A 23,847-nucleotide genomic window follows, 5' to 3' on the forward strand; every position below is an offset into this window, starting at 1 on the left:
GACAGAAGCTTGGCACTCTACCTGGGTCTGCACTCTGCAGGCCGCAACACGTTCCTCAAAATAAAAGGAATCAACACAGAGATAGAATCTCCTAGACACCCAACTGCAAGAGCCTAGAGTCATGTCGATGAAATGGAGAAAAAGTGCATAGAGAGTTCAGCTTTGAAAAGGTGCGATTCATTAGTGTCTCGCACGAAATCCCCAGCATTACGTTACTATGGTGAGTACGTAAACAGCGGTAAGGCAGGGATTGTTGCGGGTGTTTTATGGCTCCAAGACAGCTTGAACAACTCCATTTTGGTGCGATTTCTCACAAAATTTGACCAGGTACAGATCTTCACCCATACAATGTTTCTGCAAAGTAAGAAAGAGATCAAGGTCTGTGGTGACAGAAGACAGACAGAAGGTCCCTAAACTATTCGTATTACCCTTCTGAGGTAGACAAAGTTTCCATACATCCTCGAAAGAAAGAAAAAACAACCCACACAAAATGCTTCAAAACTGAGTAACGGATAAGTGAATTTTATTCAAAAATAATGACCAAAAACAATATACATTATACATCTGCACATCATTTAGAAGAGAAGCGTGATGCTATTGGCATTGAGGCACTTTTCATTCCTAATACGACATGGAGCATCCAGCATCAGTATTTGGGAGGGGAATTTGCAGGAACCGGGTCACATGACGGAATCCTCACTACCCGAGTCTATGAGGGGCTGAACCCCACAGATTCATGCCGCTTGTAGGTTTCACACCATGACTGCCAGTTGACCCGCTGGACTGGTGTAGAATACCATCTGATGGAGAACGGGCATGAGCTGTTGACATTAACGAAGGGCAAAAGAAACTAGGCTCGTTTGTCAGATGGCTGCGAGAACAGCAAGGTGTAGAGCAAATGGTACAGCCTTAGCACGCAATCAATAAAGCTGTGTAGGCCCATGCTGCACGGTAGGGATCTCGCATGATGAAGATAGAGGCCGCTTCAGTTAAACTGCAGTAGATTCCACAGTTGCTAAATTTGACTTGCCTACAAGTGCAAGGAAACTTTGATGCTTTCCTACATGTGTAAAGCAGAAAGATGTTCTGAAAACATTGGGAATCCTTAAAAATAAAAATACCACTCTCACACTCTTAACCTTTACTGCTGCGCAAACATTTCCTGTTTTCCCCCACGGCATCAAAAACACAATGGAAAATGAACATATTCACCAAAAACCTTCAGATGAACTTTTGTTACTTTGACATGAAAGTTGCACAGCGATTTCAGAGGGTAATGTGTGAGAATAAAACCCATCAAAAGGCAACATTTGTACCACAGTTTAAAATCTCCCCTCAGGTGGTGTAGAAAATATCTGTAGTACATTCAGTAAGGAAGGAAAAATAATGACGACTACGGACGCTGGTAAGCTTATGTCACAGATGCAGCAAAGCACAGGCAAACTTGTGCAAGAAGTTACAAAAACAAAACAAAACAAACAAAAAAATCTGATCTTCCCACACATATTCGTATTCGAATCACATTAGTACTGGTCAGGAAATTCTCACCTTACCTTAAAATTATAGTTTATAGGTTTCATAGGAAAATCTCTCTGGGTATAACCAACCCCACCCCATGAATAATAAACCTGTTCCCATTTGACAGCTACTCTTCAGCCACCCTGCTGAGTTTTAATCACAGTGATCATGTATTTCCACATTGCAAACATCGCTTCAGTGGGCACCTTTGGAACTGTAATTCTGCTTTGTCATTAGGACTGGATGCCACTATGTAGTTAGACTCCTCTGTATCCTACGGACAACAATTTCACCAAAAAGACAGACGGACTGGAATAAGATTGAACAGCAGTGTTCCAACACCTTTCACATTCAGCCCATTATTTGGTTTTTTGTTCAGAAGCAAAATTGATTCAATGAATAATATTCAGGTGCCATATCCCACGATTTAGGTTCGAGCTTAGGGGAAAATATCCACCTTAAAGAGATATTTTTATATAACAAAATTGTAAGCAAATGATCAAATTATGTAAATAGTTCTAGAGAAGAATAAGTTAGAATCATTTCTTGTTTTACCAAAATTTGGCTTTTATTTTCGTTTTCCATAACCATTGTTTAGCAAGTGAAGAGAGCAGCTAAGTGTCCAGTCGTGACCTACGCCCACGGTAAAAGCCTCCTCAGTCCTTCACATCTGGCCTCGCTTGCTGGGCGGTACCAGGTGAGTGGGCAGGTCCGCCGGCAGCTCGTGACCCTCCAGCTTCACCTTGATCAGGTGATTGGCCAGGGCGAATTCCTCGTCGTCAAGGAAGCCGTCCTTGTCCACGTCAGCCAGCTTCCAGATCTTCCCCAGCACTGTGTTGGGCAGCTTGGACTTCACCATCTCCTTCTTGGCCATTGCTCCCGATACCTTGCCGTCGATGGGCGAGAGGGTGTAGAAGATCTCGTCGTAGTTGGGCTTGTCGCGCGCCACCACCCACTCCAGCTCGTCGATGCCCTCACCGGCGCCCTCTCCGTACCCGTGACCGAAGGGCCCGTTGGTACCTTCGAAGGCTCCGCCCTTCACGATCTGGGGAGGCATGGCGGCCTCCTCCTGGCGCACCAGGGTCATGAGCCTGGCGATGTCGTTGGCCAGCATGCCCTCCACAGCCTCCAGAAGTTTGGGCTTCAGGGACTGGAACTTAGTGAAGTCTTGGCCTGCCAGCAGTTCCTGTGAGGGAAGGGAAGGCAAAGCAGGACAAGGCAAATCTTTAGGAAATATTTTTGTCTGTTTATTTACTGATTTTAAGGAAACAATATTAAGTAAGTTAGGTAAGTGTCTGTAAGACGTGAACCAGTACTCACTTCAACTAAACACTGTGCCACTATTTTAAGATCATCACAAATGTTTTCCATTCAGATTCAAGTTTAACAGGCTCTGGGTACAGGCTCTGGGTACAGGCTCTGGGTACAGGCTCTGGGTACAGGCTCTGGGTACAGGCTCTGGGTACAGGCTCTGGGTACAGGCTCTGGGTACAGGCTCTGGGCTTACCTGTGAGCCTCAGACACATGCAGACACCGTAGGAAATATTTTTTTGACCACTCACCTGCATCTTGCTCAGTTTTGGGAAGTCCCCGGGAGAGATTTGATGCTCCTTCTCAATTTTGACATAGATCTCTCCCAGATTACTGATCAGCTCCTTCTTTTTGTTGTCCTTTCCAAACACACTGGGCATCTCCTTCTTCAATGAGCAGATGATATAAGCATGAACCTGAAAAGAAAAAAAAAAATCAATGTGTCTGTTATGGTCTGTTCCACAAATGTGTTTAAACACACACAGAAAAAACTGGCATACATTTAAATATTCAAAATGGTTAGATAGATAATAACCTCCTTACTGACTAATTGCTGGTAGAACTATGCTCAGACAGGAAAGAGCAAGTCACATATGAGTACATAATTAGCAATATGTGTTTTGTTTGGGTCTAGGATACAGTGTCCTTGGGATGGATATTCAAAATGGTGACTGGAGCCGTACCTTGGCAAGACGTGCGCGCTTGATGAGGTCATTAAGCTTGCGCAGAGCAGCATTCCGTGGAAGGCTCTGGATGTCACGGAAGAGGTCCTGCTCCTCTGCTTCAAAGAGCTTGCGATTGTCTGGAACCAGCAGAGGCTGGGCCCAGAATGAGCCGATGTACACACGCACTACCTCCGGAGTGTTGATAATCTTCCCCAGAGACCACATGAGGGCGCCGTAAACCCTCATCAGCTGCTGGGTCCCGATCTGGTCCGCTTTGTTGAGCACCACGCGCATCTTGTCCTCGTGGTTCTTCAGGGCCCGGATCACCTCAGAGAACTCATCCGAGATGTCCAGCTTGTGTGCATCGAAGAGCAATATGATGCGGTCAACCCGCTCTGCAAACCACTCCAGAACCGCAGCAAAGTCATAGCCTGCCGGAAAAAGGAGGGCAAACAGCACAATGAGTTACAGTAAGAATGGGAATGGCAGAGACGTGTTACTGAAGCCTCCCCTGGATCATGCCTTCCCCAGGAAACTGTTTTATCTAGATAGAGAACAGAACCAAGGTCGTATCATGGACTGGTCACACATACTTGTTCAGACAGATCCAGGAAAGTGGGAAAAATGTTGCAATCACAGTATGTTTGGGATTAAGAATTAGGCACACATGGATAGAGCTGTTCCATGAGGTCTTCTTTTAAAAAGTCAGCTGAAAATTGTACCTCCCCCCCTTCCCCCACATATTTTAAGAAATTCAGCAGTTCCCTAAGCATAACAGGACCATGAAGTACATAAAGAAAAGGAGGTCATTACTGCAGACCTCCATAACACTGTAAGTCTCTGCTGTTCAGGTTACGCTAGAAACACTTGCATGTTTGACACATCAGCCTAATTAAAACCATGAGTTAACTCCTCATGCTAGTTAGGAAAGTTACAAAGAAGCAGATTAGATCCAAAGGTTTTCAAATGTTTGAACAAAGTTGTCCTAACATGCAATCAATTTCTCGATGGCTACGTCATCCTCGAGAAACTGCCGCCCTTTATGGAAAGAAAGGGAGAAACTGGTTTTTCCAGCTAAAGGAAACCAATGCTTGAAATGACATGCTTGTTAATGTTTAGCGAGACGGGAATTATGTGAATATTAAAATTAGAGGACCCACACACAGCTCAAACTGATGCTTAGAGAATGAAGGCCATCTGAACCAGATGTCAAAACACCACACCAAATTTCACACAGAAAGTTCAGTTCCCACATTTTCATTATTTATTCTTATAGCCATTAAGGTAAAAGATACATTCAGTTTATTATAATAAAGTCCCTCCAATAAGACCCACAATGGAAAATTACTATACTTGTTACATTTCTTGCAGCAAATTTCAAACGGAACAGAATCTTTCAGTACCCAACACTTCTACTAAAATCACACATCCACTACGTTTTATATAATTCTACAGAACTGGTGCCAGCAGCTTTCCTGAAGTCATGCAGGAAACTCAGCAAACTGGTTTGCCCAGAAATAACATGAGAACAGGTGCCTTTGCTACATAAGAACACATGAAAGTCATGACAGCTGCACAGAGGGGGGAAATAAATAAATAAATGAGGTAATTTAGGGAGTGGCAAAGCACTCAGGCACTGAACTGCTTTCCTGGTGCCAAGGGCTTCATCGTGCCACCTGATTCATAATGTGACAGGAGGAAGGACAGCCTTCACGGCAGCAGTCACACAAGGACACACAACCAGTGATGCACTGATAAGGAAATTTCTGGCAGATACCGAAAGCAGATTATTACAAAAAACTGACACCGATACTGACTAATTGGGAGGTTCTGCTTAAATAAGGGACACTCCACCCAAGAAAATTTATTTTACAATTAGTTTTTTATATTTTTGGAATAGAAAACACCAACTCTGGCATAAAACAGTCTCAGAGCACTATACTTTATAACTGTATAAATCTTGTAAATTTCTAACATTTATAAACAGAGAAGGGCTGATCATCAAGTGTGATAAACGGTATTCGGCAGTATTGCAGCTTTGTTTAACGCTACGGACCAGCGTTATTCAGTGCTCAGTGCTAAAGCCCTCTTTATCGGAATGGATTTGTTTTCTCAGAAACACTCTTCACTGTCTCGCCTTAAGGTGAACAAATTTGTTGTGTTGAAATGTTATAATGTTAGAAGATCCTCGTCGTGAAATTTTAGCAGAACGATGTTTGCAAAATGAATTTCTAATGTCTTAAAATAATTTCACAGAGCAGACATTCTTTGTTTAGTACGCAGGTGTGCAAAGCAATAAGGATCACTATTTTAAAAGGGAATTATTGGCAATAGATATCAGCTTATTGTTAACCATCGGTGCAACTCCACATACAACATAAAAATGGTTATTTAAGGTACTTAATGGAACCAACGAAACGGGAAAAAGCTGCAGCTGACCCATAGGAATCAGGAAAAAAGTGGAACAAAAATGAAGGTACTGCAAATGTATCGTACATTACAGAGAAAAGGGTCACTGGAAACACACAAAAGCCCACGAGGGCACTGGCCAGTTGGGGCACTGACCAACTTTTAACCAGTCAGGCCACCTAGTTTACATAAACAATACCGGATTTTCTTCATTCAGGTTAACAAATAATGCTAGAATTCCAGACGAGTCAGGAAGATATTTTCTACAGCTTAAACATTTCAACATCAAATTTTGCAATGAATGACAGAGGTATGAATAATGCAACAATAAGGTACTACGAGAAGGAAATAAACAGTTAATAAAAATAACAGGAAGCATAACTCAGCTTCCTCTCCTCTGTGCAGCCTCTTGATAACCCTGCATAGCTGACAGGCCTAAGTGCCAAGAACAACAATAAGCTGCCAAAGACATAAATCTGGCAATAGCTAACGAACAGGCCCAGCTCTCTAGTGCAACACACAGGACGTGTGACCCAGGGACCTCAGCACAAGCTGGTACAGCAGGGGCCACAGTGTGAACCAGTTCGGCACATCATCCCAGCATGGCCCAACCTCCATCCGTGGTAAGTCTGTTCGGCACATCATCCCAGCATGGCCCAACCTCCATCTGTGTTAAGTCTGCTCGGCACATCATCCCAGCATGGCCCAACCTCTATCCGTGTTAAGTCTGCTCGGCACATCATCCCAGCATTGCCCAACCTCCATCCGTGTTAAGTCTGCTCGGCACATCATCCCAGCATGGCCCAACCTCCATCCGTGTTAAGTCTGCTCGGCACATCATCCCAGCATGGCCCAACCTCTATCCGTGTTAAGTCTGTTCGGCACATCATCCCAGCATGACCCAACCGCTATCCGTGTTAAGTCTGCTCGGCACATCATCCCAGCATTGCCCAACCTCCATCCGTGTTAAGTCTGCTCGGCACATCATCCCAGCATGGCCCCACCTCCATCCGTGTTAAGTCTGCTCGGCACATCATCCCAGCATGGTCCAACCTCCATCCGTGTTAAGTCTGTTCGGCACATCATCCCAGCATGGCCCCACCTCCATCCGTGTTAAGTCTGCTCGGCACATCATCCCAGTATTGCCCAACGTCTATCCGTGTTAAGTCTGTTCAGCACATCACCCCACCAAGGCCAAATATCCATCTGCATTAACTGTGCTCAGTCCATCATCCCACCAGGGCCCAACCTCCATCTGCGTTAAGTCTTCACTAAAATTTGTTCACAGACCAGAAGCCCCAATTCTCACATTCCTACCACTAAACCACTACTCAAAAATGGAGATGACACACAGCCACTCTTACTGCAGGGGCCTGAGTGCTGTGTTACTGCTGCAGGGGACATTTAAGCAGAAATATTTCTAATCACTAAGTGGGTGTGTCTTTCATTACTGGAGGACACCATCATGAATAAGGAACTGAAAGCAACACCTGACCCGAAAGATGTTAGTCATATCATGACCCTGTTATGATAGGGGTCTGTCGCACAAGGAAGCTGCTGATCAGAGGCGAGGACTTCAGTTTGTGTCCTGTTTCCACAGAAGTAATAGTGTCCCAACAGATGGGGCTGGAAACACCAGAGAGTGTGAAGATCTAATCAGCCAAGTAGCTGATAGCTTTGATAGGTGGGGGGGCTGTGGGGGCTGATCCTCAGACTCATACTGTGAACGCAGCAGATAAATAAGAATGAACTTTGGCAATTGACCTGATCTTAAGCAGAGAGCAGCTTGCAGGCCAGGTCTGCCTCCGCACATTCTACGCCTTGGCTGTCTACATTGCTTACCCCCCCCCCCAGTTTAGCCAGGGCTTGACTTTTTTTGTTTTGAAGGAAGATTAGCATGGGGGGTAACATACTCAGGGCCAGGCTTAAAATACTCATGGTCGGACCTAACAGCGGGCGTGATAACCACCAAGAAACTGACCCGGATAAGCACCTGAAAGACAGATAGATTTCGCAATGATCATGCATCCCACCATAAAACGCCACCATTACCCTACAATTCAGACCCTTCCAATCAGCATAATTCCACAGCAAAAAAAAAACCTTAATAAAAATCTGTCTCATCAAGATCTTGCACAAGCACTTGTGCTGAGCAGAATCAGAGCCTGTATGGCAATGTGGCGGCTTTCATCACTTGGCAGACAATCAGGACATACTAAGGGCTCATTGTAGCTGCCTGCCTGTTGCACCGTAAATCTCGTAAACCACCACAGGTGGGAAACACTCGTCCTTCTTTAGACCGGCCGTCGCCTTCCTCCAAATGACATTTTTCTTTTTTCTTTTACACCATCAATCTGGTATTAAAAAGGCACTATGGGCCGGTTTCTGGTGAAAGCTTTTGTCTCAGAAATAGTCTACAAGGCAGCTGGTAAGCATTAAACATTTAGTGTAAAATAGAAACTGCTGACAGGCTTTCGAATGCCAATGCCCGTCTGCATAACGGCACTCAAAGTCATGATCTTTTACTTTTTTCCCCAACAGAAAGGGGTTTGCATAGCCTACATTATATATATATATATATATATATATATATATATTATCTATATATCTCACACGCTGCAATCTAGACATCGATGACAGACACAGTGGGAAAAATATCACACCGGGCACAAGGATCAATTTGAAGTCCCTTTGGTAAAAGCAGTATGCACTTCAGCAACCGCAAATTAGCTTGGAGAAGAAAGTTTTAAAAAGCATATTGTAATTAAGCAATGATTACAAATAATCAATTACAAAGTATATCCTGTGAAACCCGACCTATTCATTTATGTCCATTGTAGTGAACATTGTATTTTTGCATTTATTTTTTCACTGATGTTGGGAAACGTATTTATTCTTGTTGTGCACTAAAGAGGACAGGCTGTGAAATTAAAATAAGAATAAATTTGAAAAAATGTAAATTGGAGGAAATAAGACATCTTACAAAGACAAATAACCTACAATTGAAGGACACTTTTTTCCTTGGGTCTCAGGAGGATAATTCAACTACACACATGCCGACAACTTAACGGCAGCACAGTGCTGATACTCCATTACAGTTGTGCCTGTACGGATTACAGACGGTAGAATTACACGCATTCCCTCTCCACCAGCCACCCAGCATGCAATGGGACACCTGGCCACCATGTGAGAGAAATCTAGTCTGACAGCAGTTTGCCATATGATAAACAGTCAGCAAGAGACTGACTGTTAAGGCTGATTCACATTTCTACGTAGAATCTATGTCTAGATAGCTGCATAGTTGCAGACCCTACGCCACAATCTATGCTGTAGCTACATTTCTGGGAAGGTGCGCGTCAGGCTACAGCGAAAAGGTACGAGGTAACCTATAGTGTAGATTGTACATGGAAGTAGAAATCAGCCTTCAAGCCTCTCAGTCCCAACTCTGCGGTTCTCCAGAGTGTGTGCAGACAGTGCCTGAAAAAACTGCACTGGAATTACTGAGTGATCCCTGGCTTGCCGCATTAGACTCCTGGCTAAGGCTGAGTGGTAGATTGAATTAAAGATTTAATAGGGACCAATAGTATTCCTTCTTGATTGAAAACAGCAGAAGAGCTTCGGTCATGACATTGCAAGGAAGTCCCAAAATTCACAGCAGGTAGCGGCGACTCCCCGGGAAGCTGATGGAGGGTAAAGGTGAGGAATGACTGGTACTTGGATGACTGGTACTTGGATGACTGGTACTTGGATGACTGGTACTTGGATGACTGGTACTTGGATGACTGGTACTTGGATGACTGGTACTTGGATGACTGGTACTTGGATGACTGGTACTTGGATGACTGGTACTTGGATGACTGGTACTTGGATGACTGGTACTTGGTGTATTTCCTTTTAAAAGCACTGGCAAAAGGCTCCCAGGTTAAAAATATTATTTGAAATATTTGTTTTATGATATTGAAGTATAATACCTTAAAATGAGGATCTTTCCAATTAAGTGCAGTTTCAAACGTTGCCGGGCTTCTGTTTTCAGAGCCATTTGCCAAATAAGTTTTAGTTATTTTGTTCATAAACATTCACCTGTTTTGAAAACGGTGTCAAAAACACAGAAAGAAAAAACAGTCTGTTGGTAGACAGTGGAGTAAAGAGAAAAGAAAAGATGTCTACACTGAATAATTGTGAAGTTTTTACAAATAGGGAAGGAAACCCTGTATTTGCATTTCATTCTGACTATACTTTTATTAAAAGTGTCTGTGACATCTTACAAACTGAACAATTAGACTTCATAGAAAATACTGTTATATATATTGTGGATGGTGAGTCTGCTTAAAAATACCAAGATATTGTTTTTGATCCATGTCACCCAACACTACCAGTTTTTCCAGGCACTACCAGATTTCGCAGGTACAGCAGAATGACACGCTACTGTAAGTCAGGATTCAGAGAAGGACCCACGCAAGCTCCAATCAGGATTCAGAGAAGGACCCACGCAAGCTCCAATCAGGATTCAGAGAAGGACCCACGCAAGCTCCAATCAGGATTCAGAGAAGGACCCACGCAAGCTCCAATCAGGATTCAGAGAAGGACCCACGCAAGCTCCCATCAGGATTCAGAGGAGGACCCACGCAAGCTCCAATCAGGATTCAGAGAAGGACCCACGCAAGCTCCCATCAGGATTCAGAGAAGGACCCACGCAAGCTCCCATCAGGATTCAGAGAAGGACCCACGCAAGCTCCAATCAGGATTCAGAGAAGGACCCACGCAAGCTCCAATCAGGAGAGAGTTACACACTTTAAAAAGAGCAGTCTGAGGAGAACCCGCTACGACACACACACACACACACACAAACTGACAAGTTTAAACAGAAAAACTGTAGTTTCTACCAGCCACAGAGAACTTCTGCTTACTGTAAACGTGTGTTTGAGCACATGGTTGGCCTGTGGTTCCTTGTTGACTCCATTGAGACCTTTGACATGAGGACATGCCTGTATAAACTTATTTCTTATGGAGTGGCAAGAAGACTGTGGGGGGGGGGGGGGGGGTGTTGACTGAAAAAAACAGCTTAAGTGACTGAATACCAAAGACAAGGCAGAAGTCAACAAGAATATGTGGAAATGAAGAAAGCTTTAACATATGAATATGCAGTAAAATAAGGAATAGTAGGATTTAACTTATCAGAAGCTCAGAGCACAGGACAGACGCAAATGTACGGCGTAAAAGCATCGGCAAAACCAGGAAAAAAACTCAAGCTCACTTCGGTTAAACCTCACAGCGTGACTGAAAACAGTAGTGTAAAGGAACACTTCATGAAAGAGCCACAAAACTGAAATGAAACACAAGAAGTGTTGCAGACTGTATTATTTAAAGGTTAGGTACAGTTCCATCCAGCACATTTCATACGGGCTTAACATGGGATACGCTTGCTAGCTTGGATCAGGTTTCCCTGGAATTCCCCACGAGAGTCTGAGAAAAACAGGCCGTTCTGTGCTTCCTGTGCCAGTCTACTTACCCGTCACTCAGACACCCCGTCTTGCTTACGTCACTCTGACTACAAAAGCCCGCCTGCACACTACCTGTGCACCTCATCCATATCCATTCGCCACAGGCCACTCTGAAGCGCCGACTCTCCCCAGAACAGGAGTCACAGCCCAGGGAGAAGAGGCTCTCTGTTTTCACACTCTCTTTAAGAATGTAAACACTGCCCTGCTAAGGCCGTCCCAGCTGAAAGCAACCCGCTCTCACTATTCTGCTGCTTTGAATCGGATTCAGGCCCTGATAAGGCTCCCAGGGCTGCGCCCACCCACCCGCCCACCCACCCCCCCCCCACACCCCCAACCTGCGTACCCTCATCCTACACACAGCTCCTACTCCCCAGCTGTCAGACGTCTGGGCGGTGCTTTCCATTTTAAATCTGGCCCCGGACAGCTGACTCGGGCATGTGGCTACCGGCTGATGAGGGGTGAATGCACATATGCACTAGAGAAGTACCAGTTCTCACACACACACAAAAAAAAAAAAATCGTACGTGTTGGGTTGAATTTTGGTACAGGAAGGAAAAGTGAATTTGGTTTGAAATTATTAAAGAGTAAACACAAATATAATTAGGAACAGCTATAAAACAAAGGCAATATGTCTGCTGATATGCCTTATGAAAAAAAAAATGGGTACATTAAAAATGACTGAATAACAATTATAATTAACTAAATCTAACTACTGAGTACAGTGGCATATCTATAAGCAGCCCTATAGCCATGACTGTTCTTTTAGGCTGTTCTGAATTTCCTGACAAAAGCACCTTAAATGGCATTGAGGAGACTAACTTTCAGAGGTTGGTTCTGCCTTGCTCACCCCAGCCACCTAGACCACATGCACAACCTTCCATTATACAAAAGACAAAAATACAGATGGGGCCTTTAAAAATAAAGAGCAAGAAAAACCCCTCCAGCACACTAACAAATTGTAGTGATTGCATCTTTCCATCTTTCTAACTGGGTCTGTTCCTTTCCCTGGCTGGAGATCCAGCTCTATCCCGCAGATGAAGAGACGATCTGTTGATATTTCTGAGATGAGCTGACGTGGAACTCGGCACCTCTAAGCCGAAAACATAAAACAGAGCTGCCTGCTACAGAGTGACACGTCTTACTGCAGAGGCAGGAAAGCACATGGGCCCTGTGTGTCAGTTCAACTGCAAGCTTTTATTTTGGTTTGTTTTGTTTTTTTTGCAATTTAACAAAAGCGAAGCTCTTAAGGGAGCCCGCTCCTATCTCATGTGCCGTGCTGTGCTGACTATCTATTGTACTAGTTTAAATTAAATGGGAATTATATAGGAAGGAGACAGGAAACAAAAAATGAAGGGAGGGAGGACGGAAGGAGGGGCAGAGAGCTGTGGAGGCAGACCTCGGCTGATCCTCTGCTTTTCTCCAGACAGGATGCCTGGCGTGTCGATGATGCTGATGCTCTCCAGCACAGGGTTTGGCAGCTGAGCGCACATGAACCTGGAGAAGGAAGGAAGAGAGGCCTGGATTACAGCCTTATCACAGAAAGCACTTCAATTCATTTTTATTGTCCTCAATAGCTTCCTATTCAGAGGACACTTCCATGCAGAATAATTTATTTTACTTAGTTATACAGCTCACTTTACTGCAGCAATTCCTTGATGTGCATGGTGTGCATTTACATCTAAATGTAAAAAAAAATAATATAATTCCGCACCTTCCAACCTATTCTCCAGGAAATACTCCCATTCTTAGCAAATATTCTCAAGGGATGACCAAACCTTTCTCACCAAACGTAAATCCAGAAACTCACAAATGCATGCAAATGTTCGCACAAGTCTGGACTGCCCTCAGCATGGTAAAAGGAAGCAAGAAATTAAAAACCACCTATAAATGCACAAACAACAATTAAATGATCAGACAATGGACATTTGTATTAATGTAGTGTGCGGGTTGGGGGGGGGGGGGCAGGGAGTTCCCAGATGCACCCAACACTGATGCACATAACTGTCCAGTAACACCTGAACCTCAGGGCAGCTTCCGTAACAAATCCAGCTCTTCTTCACAAGGAGGTGGAAGAAAGAAAATGTACGAGGAAGAAAACAACCACGTTGCTTGGAGCCCGTCAATCCAACAGGGATATATTACATTTCCATTTTTTTGTTACTGAGAAACCACGAGAAAAAAGAACAACCTTTTCCTTTGCATCTTTTTGAAGTGAATAAAGTCAGTGTGATCACAATATTTGTCTATTTCTGTACCCATCAGTGCAACAAATCCACGTATTTCGTTTAATTCCTGCAGTGTACTTCTGCCGTCTATGCAGTAAACAAGCCCAGCATGACCAGATGCAATCATGATAAAACCAGCAGCAGATGATGTTGCATCGAAGAAAAAAAAAAACCTTGAGCAATGAAGATGATTATTTTTCCATACAAGGCATTTTGAATACCCATAATGAACAGCCCTCATCCGTCTGAATTGTAGGTCGTGTTGGTGGTCTAGCGGTTAGGACGCTTGCCTCTGGACCAAGGGATCGTGGGTTCAAGTCCACCAATGACTACCATCATTGGGTAGTGGGAGCAACTTGCTCCAGGGGGACTGTCCCTGAATTTAGAAAAATGTAAGTCGCTCTGGATAAGAGCATCTGCTAAATGCTGTAAATGTAAATGAATTGGTTTGTCCTTCTGAAATGAAATCCTTCTGCTGGCAGGTATTTTTGCTTTTCTTTCCTTAGTTATCTACAGGAACTCACATACACCGTGAGCTCCTCCAAATCCTCCTCTAGAATTTCACCCCTCCTTCTCTTTTACAAAAGCCATACGTTTGGTTTGTGTCACCATCAAATGGAAAAAGGCTGCCCCTCCCCTTTAGAATCCCCACATACTCCTCCCCCACATTCATTCCATTGCTCCACTTTCTTACTAGTTCTCCCCTCCCTTCCACAGGACACTAGGCCCCTGCCATTTTTTCATCTCCTTCCTCCAGGGGGAACTGAAAACAGCAGCAACTATCATGTGTGCAGGCATACAGCAAGGAGGCTCACTCCTCCTGGGGGAGGCCATGCAGTCCACAAGCATGCAGTGGAGAAGAGCGAACGAACTGCAGACCAGCACAAAGCAGGGTCCATCTGCCAGTGAAGCAATTTAATATGATCCGGCTAAACTGAAACTTGTGGGGGAAGTTTGGGTGTTGTGTAACGGCAATTCTGGTGTACAGCAGATTTCACTTTCTAGCATGATGCCTGATAACAAAGTTCAGATGTTCACACGCCTGCAGCAGCTTGAGAAAGTTAAGTGAGGAGAAAGAAAAAGCAAATATCTCACAAATGAGAGTGGGTCTGTATTTAAAGTAAAACCTGTTACTTTTACTAGTTGTGGGGACATATTACAAGTGCCTGTAATATAAACCTTGATTTTATAAAAAAAAAAAAAAATCTGTAAATACCCAAATAGCCAAAAGTCTTGCATTTTTCCTGGTTGCTTGTGGTAAAGTTTAGGGCTGCATGCGCACACACATCAGGATATCCATTTTATTTCCACCCTGAGTTTTACTGGTACTTCTGACCTGCTGACTCATTTCCCCAGTAATAACACTCAGCACAGTGCAATCTCACACACTTGACGATTCAGCCCTTTACAGTCTCGGTCAAAAGTTACATGACTCAGTCAAACTAGTTTTGACTAAGCCATGCCAACAAAGCCATGCTAATCAGGGTCTGTGAAAATCACCTTGATGAGATTGGGCACTAGTCTCTAATCTCCTGTCCCACTAGGGCAGGTCAGAGATGACCAATTGTGTATGATGTCTCAGCATCACACGAGTCCCCTAACAGTAACACCTTTCATCAAAAGGGCCACCACAAATATCGAACTGTAAAGACATCTAAACCCTCCTGTGGAAACTGAACAAAACATGACTTCAATATCCAGCAAAGAAACTATTTTTAAGTAATTTATCAAACAATGACTGAACAGGATTTCTAAAATCTAACACTACTATAAGTACCCTATAATGCAATATTAATTTTAATAGATTTTACAGCAAGTAGCACCAGTTGCTTGCTACAAAGAGGCTTTATATAGGCAGAAATCATTAACGTTCAAAATTACTTATTAAACTTTACAGTGTTTTAGAAGCAAAGATGAGTTTACATGTAAAGGTCTGCAACCTATTCTTACTTAGAGGTGTCACTCACCATTTTGTGATATTTCCATATCACCAAAATGGAAAGAATGACAACCAGAATCTCCTGACCAGGCAGAATACAAGGCTCAAGCACATAATGTCTGATAATATCACTAATATCATATATATGAAGTGCTCACACACAGGCACTATCACTCACAAGGCACTACGTGCAGGGCCATATGGCATGAAGGTTGTGTTTGATCCCACCATTCCATCATTAACTTCATAAGTCATTTACATACAGTAACGGGTAAGGAGCAGAAATTTACCAGCAAAGTAGACAGGGAATGTCACTGCGCAGCCAAACAATGAATTTGATGAATGAACTGAAGTTTGAAACACAATGGAAACCAGTCAGCAACGGATATGAATGGACAACCTAACACTAGTCTTTCTGTTTTGCTAGAGGTAGCGTTTGTTAAAACATATTCCTCATGACTTTGTTCTGCAACGGAGAGGACATCGCTTGTGACCTGCCCTGAAGATAAATGGCCTCTCAGCTTACTGTAAACAGCTCGTAAGCAGTCTCCTGTGGTTCCCCGCAGCACAGTCTCTGCAGGGTGCAGCGTCAACCAAAGACCTTCATTCATGTAACTTCAAGGCCACAAAGCCAGGATGTAGGAACAGAAAAAAAAACACACATTCTTCCTTTTAGGGTAACGAGGCCCCTTAAAGACGGCGGTAGTGGCACTCTGCTCAGAGCTGGCAGTCGTTTCTGAAAGGTAAGACATCTTAGTGGGCAGGACAGACAGACCGTCCTGTCATCGTCCAAGCAGTTTCACTGCTCTCTGCCTGCAGTGTTTTTTCAATGGCTCCCTTCGTTTCAAATACAATGCTCCCTCTATGCCAAATAAAAAAGCTTTTGGAGATATTCTGACAAAAAGAACTACAGTTTAACAATGAGTTTTACAGATAAAAACATACTGTTTGAAGCTGCTTGATTAGGGTATGTGGCATTTGTCAAAGATGGCACCCCCAAATAAATTAAAAATTAAATAAAACATACAGCAGTCACACTTGTAATGACTTGCAATTATGAAAAGACTAATTCATTATCATTAAAGTTACCATTGCTTTAAAAAAAAAAAAAAAAAAACACTTATACATGCTAATACATATTATGCTTTTCACCTAACATGTAATCTGTTGTGCTTAAGCAGTTTAGGATAATTTACGAGAAAGCAACATTTAACTGTATATATTTAAACTGAGCTCCTTAGGACAAACATCAATTAAACAAGAATAGAAATAAAAATGACACAGACCAGCACTCCTTCACTTAAAAATTACTGAATGCTATCTTGTTTTAAGGCGGCCTCCTGTAACATCGAGCTAAAACAGCTGACACCAGCATCAGCTGGACACACACCACTGCTCCATGAAACATCAGTCGCTGCCACACCTTCAGTAGAGAACCCAAAATCACCTTCACTACATCAGAAACTGAAACCACAAAGCATGTGAGGTGCAATCAGGTCCTCAGGTCCCACACAGAACAAACTGCAGCAGCAAACAACTACTACCAAACAAGGCTGCTGGATGACTTTCAGTTTCAAATCCCAAATAAGCTTTCAGAAACGATTTGCCTCACCTAAAAGAATAGCATGGACAAGGCAGATCTCATTCTGTGAGAGGTAATCCCTGAGAAATCAACACCATTTCGTTGGTCTAATAGGAAATTCTCTGAATAATGTGAATTCCTTTCTGGCCAGTCTTTACATTGAAATTCAGGACCTGTGAAGAAGGATCAAGAGCCTTAAACACTGCACCATTCTTTCAGACACACGTTTGACCCCCCCAAACACACACTTCCAAGAATACCAACCGCAGCATATTGACCTCAGGGACTTAAATGGTAACTATTAAGTAGGTAAATGGGGATGCAGAGTCATTCAATGCCCCACAGTACGTTAAAAGCTGAATCTGGATCAATAAACGGCGAAGACCTATACGTCTCCAGACATAAGCAAATTAAGGGTGTTGGCTTAAAGTAACACGTAATCAAGAACAGAGATACATGTCTGCATTATTACGGAGCAAAACACTAGACACAAAGACTATTATGGGATAGATGATCTGCTCCTTGCGGGTTAAGAAACCGATCCCAGTTTCTTTTTGAGAACATCTCATTTTATAATTAGGGATACGTATTTGGGGGGGGGGGGTTCCTGGCAGCCTTGATAAACAGATACTTTTAAAAGTCAACACACTGCCCAAGAAATGTTCAAAGCAGACTTTAGGTCACCTGTTAAGGAAGGCGTTGCCAAAAGCGTTGAGTTTGCGGAAGGGCTTCTTAGGGTCCACCACCAGCGCATTGCCGGGGATCACCCCGTCCTGGTCTCCGTGCATGACGGCTATGAAGGAGTCGGTGGTGGGCTCCGGGCCTATCCGCATGCCGGGGAAGTCTTGCTCCATAAGGTGGCGGATGAACGTGGTCTTCCCGGTGGAGTACTGGCCGACCAAGAGTACCATGGGCTTGTTGTCGAAGTCGGCGTCTTCCAGCGCCGGCGAGTGGAAATCATGGAAGCGATAGGTGTCTTCTAACGGGAACAATTTGGTCCGGTAAAGCCGCTTAAGCCCGTCCGACACAGTCTGGAAAAGCTCGGGGTCTTTCTTTTTCCCCTCATTTTTGGACCAGCTGAACATGGTGTCCGAACTTGAATCTGGAAATTATATATATTAAAAAAAGTAAACGGCTCAAACAAGCAGAAAGAGAATGGATGAAGTTTTCGAAGTAGCGAGCGCGTCCTCCCGCCAGCTAGTGGCTAACCGGCTTCGGTCCTGTCAGCGCCCGCTGGTCCGTTGCCGCTCCCTACGAGACCGAAGGATTCCGTCCTAACGTATCTCCTGGTTTAACGGCGGTTACGCTGCTCGGTGTCCGGCGCGTCTTCGCAGCTCTAAGTTTAAAATACGCCCACAGGGTCCGGCCACTTCCCGTACGCCGCCTGCGCAACTATGGAAAAGCAGAGCGCACCCTGCCCCGCGCGCTACGCAATCAGGGAAACCCCGCGCTACTTCAAAATAAAAGCCCCTCCCAAATGTCCGCGTTTAGAATTGACTTAAAACAGAATTCGGTTGCTTTCTTCTGAAAGAGAAGTCGAAAACAAACAGTAAGTTTGTCAGAAAATATTTGTCCATCCTTCATAGATTACAGGAAATCGTCTCGTGTTTTATGCTGATACTATTTCCTTTTTATTTTTATATAGTTGAATGTCTACTTGAAGCCCGAATCCTTAATGCGAATTATTTATAACTGAAACTAACCGCTAACCAGGGTGCCTGGAACCTCTCCCGGGCAGCATAGAACATAAGGCAGTTATGTAGGCTACGTTTATTTGCATGTGGACATGATTAGTCTTACCACACATGCCGTTTTTTTCCAGAATGTGATGAAATTTTTGTTTCTTTTGAAACTCATTCTTTAAATCCTAAAATTTCATAATCATACCTCCTCAGCATTTAAAGATGATCTTTTTCGAAATTTAAAAGTGTTAATGCTCTGAACTGATTTAGATATGATTACACTTAATTGCATAACACTTAGTTATTGTATACAATAATGGTTTATTCGAAAATGTTGGTGCGGAGTTTATCAGAGAAGAAAAGCTCTTGCATATCACTCCCAGCATGTACTTTCCCTAGAATCACTTGGAGCTTAGGCAAAAAACATTAAAATAATGAAAAATGCAGCATTTCTGCAGAATAATCTGCAAATTCTACTCATAAAGTTTACTTTATTATGACACATTATGGAGAAAACGAAGTTTCCTCTAAAGAGCGAATGCTTACCGGTGTCTTCATAAAAGCACGAAGGTGGCGGGGGCTCCTGCTCGTCACGAGCTGTAGACATCGTTGATGGTTTCTGTCTGCCTCTGTGTACCTCGCTTTAGTCCCGTATGACAGCCTGACACATCTCCTAAAGGGCAGACTACATACACCCAGAGTGGGAGGGGGAAAGGTCCAGGCCTGCTACTCTCATCACATTGTCAGGGGAGGGTGCAATTGTAGTATGCAAAGTATGTACTTTTTAAAATTTCCTCCACAAATTTGAAATGTATATAATTATATCCATCCATCCTCCATCATCTTACCCAATACAGGCTACCATGCCACACAAACACACACACACTCACACAGAGGTTTGTGATTATATCTTTGTGGGGACTCTCCATTCATTTCTATTGAGAAAACTCTAATCCCAACATGACGACCTTAACTCCGACCCGGTCCTAAGCTTAAGCATAAGCAACCAAACAAAATACAAGTCTTTTGGCATTTTTAGTTTTTGATTGCAGTCACAGAGTTTTATAAAATTTAATTTGCCCTTGTGGGGACCGAAAAAATGGTCCCCAGAGTGTGAAGATAATATTAGGTTTTTATCACATTTTGGGGACATTTGGTCCCTACAATGTAATGTATACCTGGACCACACACACACACACACACATTCATACAAGTATAGATTCCACGACAATGGGACATATTAGTCCTGATGACAGTGAACATTTAAATGATTAGATGTAGGCCTTACTTGTAAAGCACCTTTCTCAAAATGATCCCTGTCTTTATATTTTTATCCTGTTTTGTCTTTATATTTTTATTTTCAAGACATGTAGGTATGTAGGTTCAATTCCTTATTGTCATCGGTCAGGACAGCACAACGAGACGGGATTAGCGCTTTTCCGGGGTGCGCAACCAGAGCACAGGACAAGACACGTCACATTTAACAATATGTACAAAATACGGAATAGTCTGTATATATGCGCAAAACGATAAATATGCGCAAAGCACAATTGATCAGTAGTATAAGGTGGTGCGTTGTGTAGTATTTAATCTTTTATTGATTTTAATTCAGTTTTATTAATATTTATTTCCGTTTCTTCGGAATGGGCTGGGTGTTCTAATTGTGCTTCATCTGTACGTAATTTCATTTTTGAACGTAACATAACTTTTTATTGAGGCATTATGGACTCGCGGATAAGCATCGTTATGCAAGTTTGTACTAGAGGATCATTTTTGTACAAGATGATCTTCGATACTCAGAGACGTAATCTCCTTCATCGCTACGAGTCTGCACTGGAGAAGGGGCTGGAAGATGGGTGCATGTGATCTCCCGAGGACAGGAAACTGAAAGTGAAAAAACCTTAAAAGGGAATTAAGGGAAAATCCGCACCCCGACAACCTTCCCAAAAAGCCCGGTCATTTCTGGTTTGTGAAAGAGAAAGCGGGTTTTTCTTTGAAGGGGAGAAAAAAATCAATGCAACTATAAAGTTGTACTACTGAGCAAAAAACATTTGATAAGTGTCACCTTATGCAGAGCGTATGTAATGTAATTTATACAACTTGATTTTTTAATATTTAAAATGGACACATTGAGGTTAAATATGTAGCCAAATTTTATTAATAAATCTTATGGTGCACTTAATAGTTCCATAATAAATCGTAACAACTGGTGCTCTTCATCTTCCATTTACTACAAATATTCCTTGTTTGTTCCTTCTAATTCCATGCACAGGTAAGTGGAGTGAGCAGCTCATTGGCCTACAGAACTGACAGGCAGGTCAGTGCCAATCGCTGGCTGTCAATTCATAGGTCATTGATCTGTCCCCCTGGGTTTGTGTGGCTGGTTGTTCTCACTGACTACAGTATACATCTCTTAGGGTCTCGCCCACATCTTTCTAGCCAGTTCACAGTGTCCATCTGCAGATAACAGCACCTCCACGGGAATTCAGAGCACTTCCACATGGAGTTGCTGTTACAGGCAGCCAGCACTGGCATGCTGACACCACCTGAAGCACAGTGGCGATATCACAGCACCGGGGTTTTAATGACCATGCTGGTTTCCTCACATCTTCACCGAGGCCCTTATACATCGGGTTGTCTTTAAAAAGTGACATGCGGCAATCCCATGCTTCTCTGTTTCCCTGTGGATTAGAGGTCAGCCATCAACACGGCGCAAAACAATACATACGTTCATGCTGCAGAAATACATTCATTTGATGAATGGAATGGCGTGGAACTCTGCTTGCAGCTGAAGTCAGGAAGCATCAAAACATCCTCAGTATCAGCAATGCAAGCGGAAACCCCAGAAGGTTGAGCACTGGGGGGCATTTGTAACAATACACAAGCAGAGTAACGAGTGACTTTGACCCCCATTTGTCTTTTTTTTTTCTTTTGCCTATAGACACCCCCAGCCTGAAACTTCCCCCATGAAAGTGACTCAAGCCCTTCTGCTGAAAACGCAGGAGTTTATGGCTGCAGTGGAAGCCGCGCCCCCCCCCCCCCCCTTGCTTACACTCCCTGAGTGGATTTGTGCCCAAATACTTGGTGGACCTTACTCCCGTTCATATCTGCAGAAAAACAAAACAATAAAACAATTAAAAGGTGAGGGAATGGGTCCTTTGTCCCCTGTTATCGTCTCACATCATGTCATTCCTATTACTGCCTCATTTTTTTGTTAATGTCAGTATTGCTTTTTCAGGTCTAACAAGGTTTGATTGTCCTTCAGCTGTTTCAGTAATTTTTGTATCTTATTTTATAAACCATTAACATAGTAACACAGAAGAACACAAGGTTCTAAATACTGGAAAACTAATGAAATATGGTTACTGGAGGTCGGTTTCATGATGAGAAATAACTAGCCTTATATAGATTCTTATTCATTCTTGTGGGAAAAGCTGTTCGTCATTCTTCAGCCATCACTATTTTTAAGTTTCATGGAATTCTAGCTAAAGGATTGTGTGGACGTTTCGCTTTGTCTGCCACTAGGTGGCAGCACGCCCGGACTGACACGGGTAAATGTAAATTTCAGCAGCAAAGCCACTAAAATCTACTGGAACTTGAATTTTTGACATTCCCGTCACTTAATGGTCGGCAGCACATTTCTTTGGGCTTCGGGAGGATCTGCGAGTTCTCAGGGTGATGGGGGACGGCTGGCGAGAACAGAGCCACGGAACCGGCGGGAATAGACAGGAACTACATCTAAAAATGCTGCCTGAACACAGGTACAGCCAGTAAACAGAGCAGCAGTATGACTCCATTTTGCTGCTAACCTTTTATATAGTGTACCATTGCAGTCGGGCTCATTTTGTCTATAAAGCCCCAGTCACTAACTGAGGATTTAATTGGCTTAACGCTTCATTCAGAAACATGCGTGTGTCTGGGTGACTGGGTGTGTCTGTCTCTCTTCAGGCTTCAGTACACTTCCAGTCCACCTCCTTCTTGCTCTCGGACTCCCGCGGTACATGTCGCAGCACCCAACACTTTTCTTTATTAATAATAATAATTGATACTTATGTACACAGTAGCGGAGGGAAGAAATCTGCTATTAATTTGGCTGAAGGACATACAGCAATTAGCCATAACATTAAAGCTGCAAGTCTAATACTGTGTAGGTCCCAATGTGTCACCAAATCCCTGTGAGGAAATTGTCTTTACACCTCTCTCAACTTGCTCTTTGTAGAGTAAGCTGTCCGCAAAGGGCAGCCACCTGTTGGGGTGCCCAGGGAGCTGGGGGTTAAGGGTCTTGCTCAAGGACCTGCAGACGTGCTGAGGCTGGGTTTGAACTGGCGACTTTCTGATTACAGGCACACAGGCTTAGCCCACTGAGCCACACGCTGCCCCCACCACTTTCAATGAGCTAAACTGGAGCAGCGACACTCACAAGCACGCGGGCACACGTACGGACGCACGGGAGTATACTCACCCACAGGGGAACGACGCGGGGTCCACGCCGAGAGGATGCGAGCGAGGGAACGCAAACGGGAGGAAAAGGGGCAGATGGAGAGAGGCAAAAGAAAAGGAAGAAAGAGAAGGGTCACAGAGCAGCAGGGAAGGAAGACGGGTCCTGGGCAGGCCGTCGATGAGGGCCAGGCTGTGCTCTGCCTGAAAGTGGGTCCGGTTTAAAAGCAGCTGGGAGGGAAATGGGTTAATCATTTCCCTGCTGGTCAATATTTAACCGGCTTGGGGCCCCTCCCGTGGGCCAATGTCCAGTGCACACAGGCCCCCACCATCGCAGTAATGGCAGCACTCTGACAAAGCACTGAACACCTCCGCTTTAGCGCAGGGATTATTTCTTTAATCAAAGGAATCTTTGCTAACGCAGCTTTTTAACACACTCACACAGCCAGGAGGAGTGTTTACGTCGTGCACGGTTACAAAGTTTTGCTTTTGTAAAACTTTTTGAAAATCAATTTTTGTGCTGTTTCTGTACTGTTCTTATAATATTGGAATATTACCTTTTTTATTGTTCATTTCGT

General features: G+C 43.6%; 1 protein-coding gene and 2 long non-coding RNA genes across 3 annotated transcripts; 1 reads left to right on the forward strand and 2 right to left on the reverse strand.

Annotated features, from left to right (window-relative positions):
* Window positions 1-506: 506 nt before the first annotated feature.
* On the reverse strand, window positions 507-19,476 carry ehd1a (EH-domain containing 1a). Its single transcript, XM_072717662.1, has 6 exons — window positions 19,379-19,476; window positions 17,835-18,252; window positions 12,801-12,898; window positions 3,513-3,925; window positions 3,081-3,245; window positions 507-2,704 (listed from the first exon to the last, which is right to left on the reverse strand). Exons 1-6 carry the CDS (start codon window positions 19,437-19,439, stop codon window positions 2,183-2,185), a joined length of 1,677 nt encoding a protein of 558 aa, XP_072573763.1. The 5' UTR covers window positions 19,440-19,476; the 3' UTR covers window positions 507-2,182.
* LOC111853004 (uncharacterized) lies at window positions 18,246-21,977 on the forward strand. Its single transcript, XR_002840359.2, has 3 exons — window positions 18,246-18,699; window positions 21,525-21,681; window positions 21,774-21,977. It is a non-coding gene; the product is annotated as an uncharacterized lncRNA (long non-coding RNA).
* On the reverse strand, window positions 20,968-23,451 carry LOC140593335 (uncharacterized). The gene is made up of 3 exons (XR_011993641.1): window positions 23,295-23,451; window positions 21,885-21,939; window positions 20,968-21,513 (listed from the first exon to the last, which is right to left on the reverse strand). It is a non-coding gene; the product is annotated as an uncharacterized lncRNA (long non-coding RNA).
* Between the last annotated feature and the right edge of the window lie 396 nt (window positions 23,452-23,847).

Source organism: Paramormyrops kingsleyae, chromosome 10 (genome assembly GCF_048594095.1).
Source record: "Paramormyrops kingsleyae isolate MSU_618 chromosome 10, PKINGS_0.4, whole genome shotgun sequence".
Lineage (NCBI taxonomy): Eukaryota > Metazoa > Chordata > Actinopteri > Osteoglossiformes > Mormyridae > Paramormyrops > Paramormyrops kingsleyae.

What these genes read in the sequence shown, in the direction of transcription:
- ehd1a (XM_072717662.1), bottom strand. Translation starts at nt 19,439, where the DNA reads ATGTCTACAGCTCGTGACGAGCAGGAGCCCCCGCCACCTTCGTGCTTT. An exon ending in AAAGCAGAGGATCAGCCGAG is followed by an intron (nt 3,926 to 12,800) that starts GTCTGCCTCCAC and finishes TTTTTCCGGCAG; the next exon opens with GCTATGACTTTGCTGCGGTT. An exon ending in CAAAACTGAGCAAGATGCAG is followed by an intron (nt 2,705 to 3,080) that starts GTGAGTGGTCAA and finishes CTTCCCTCACAG; the next exon opens with GAACTGCTGGCAGGCCAAGA.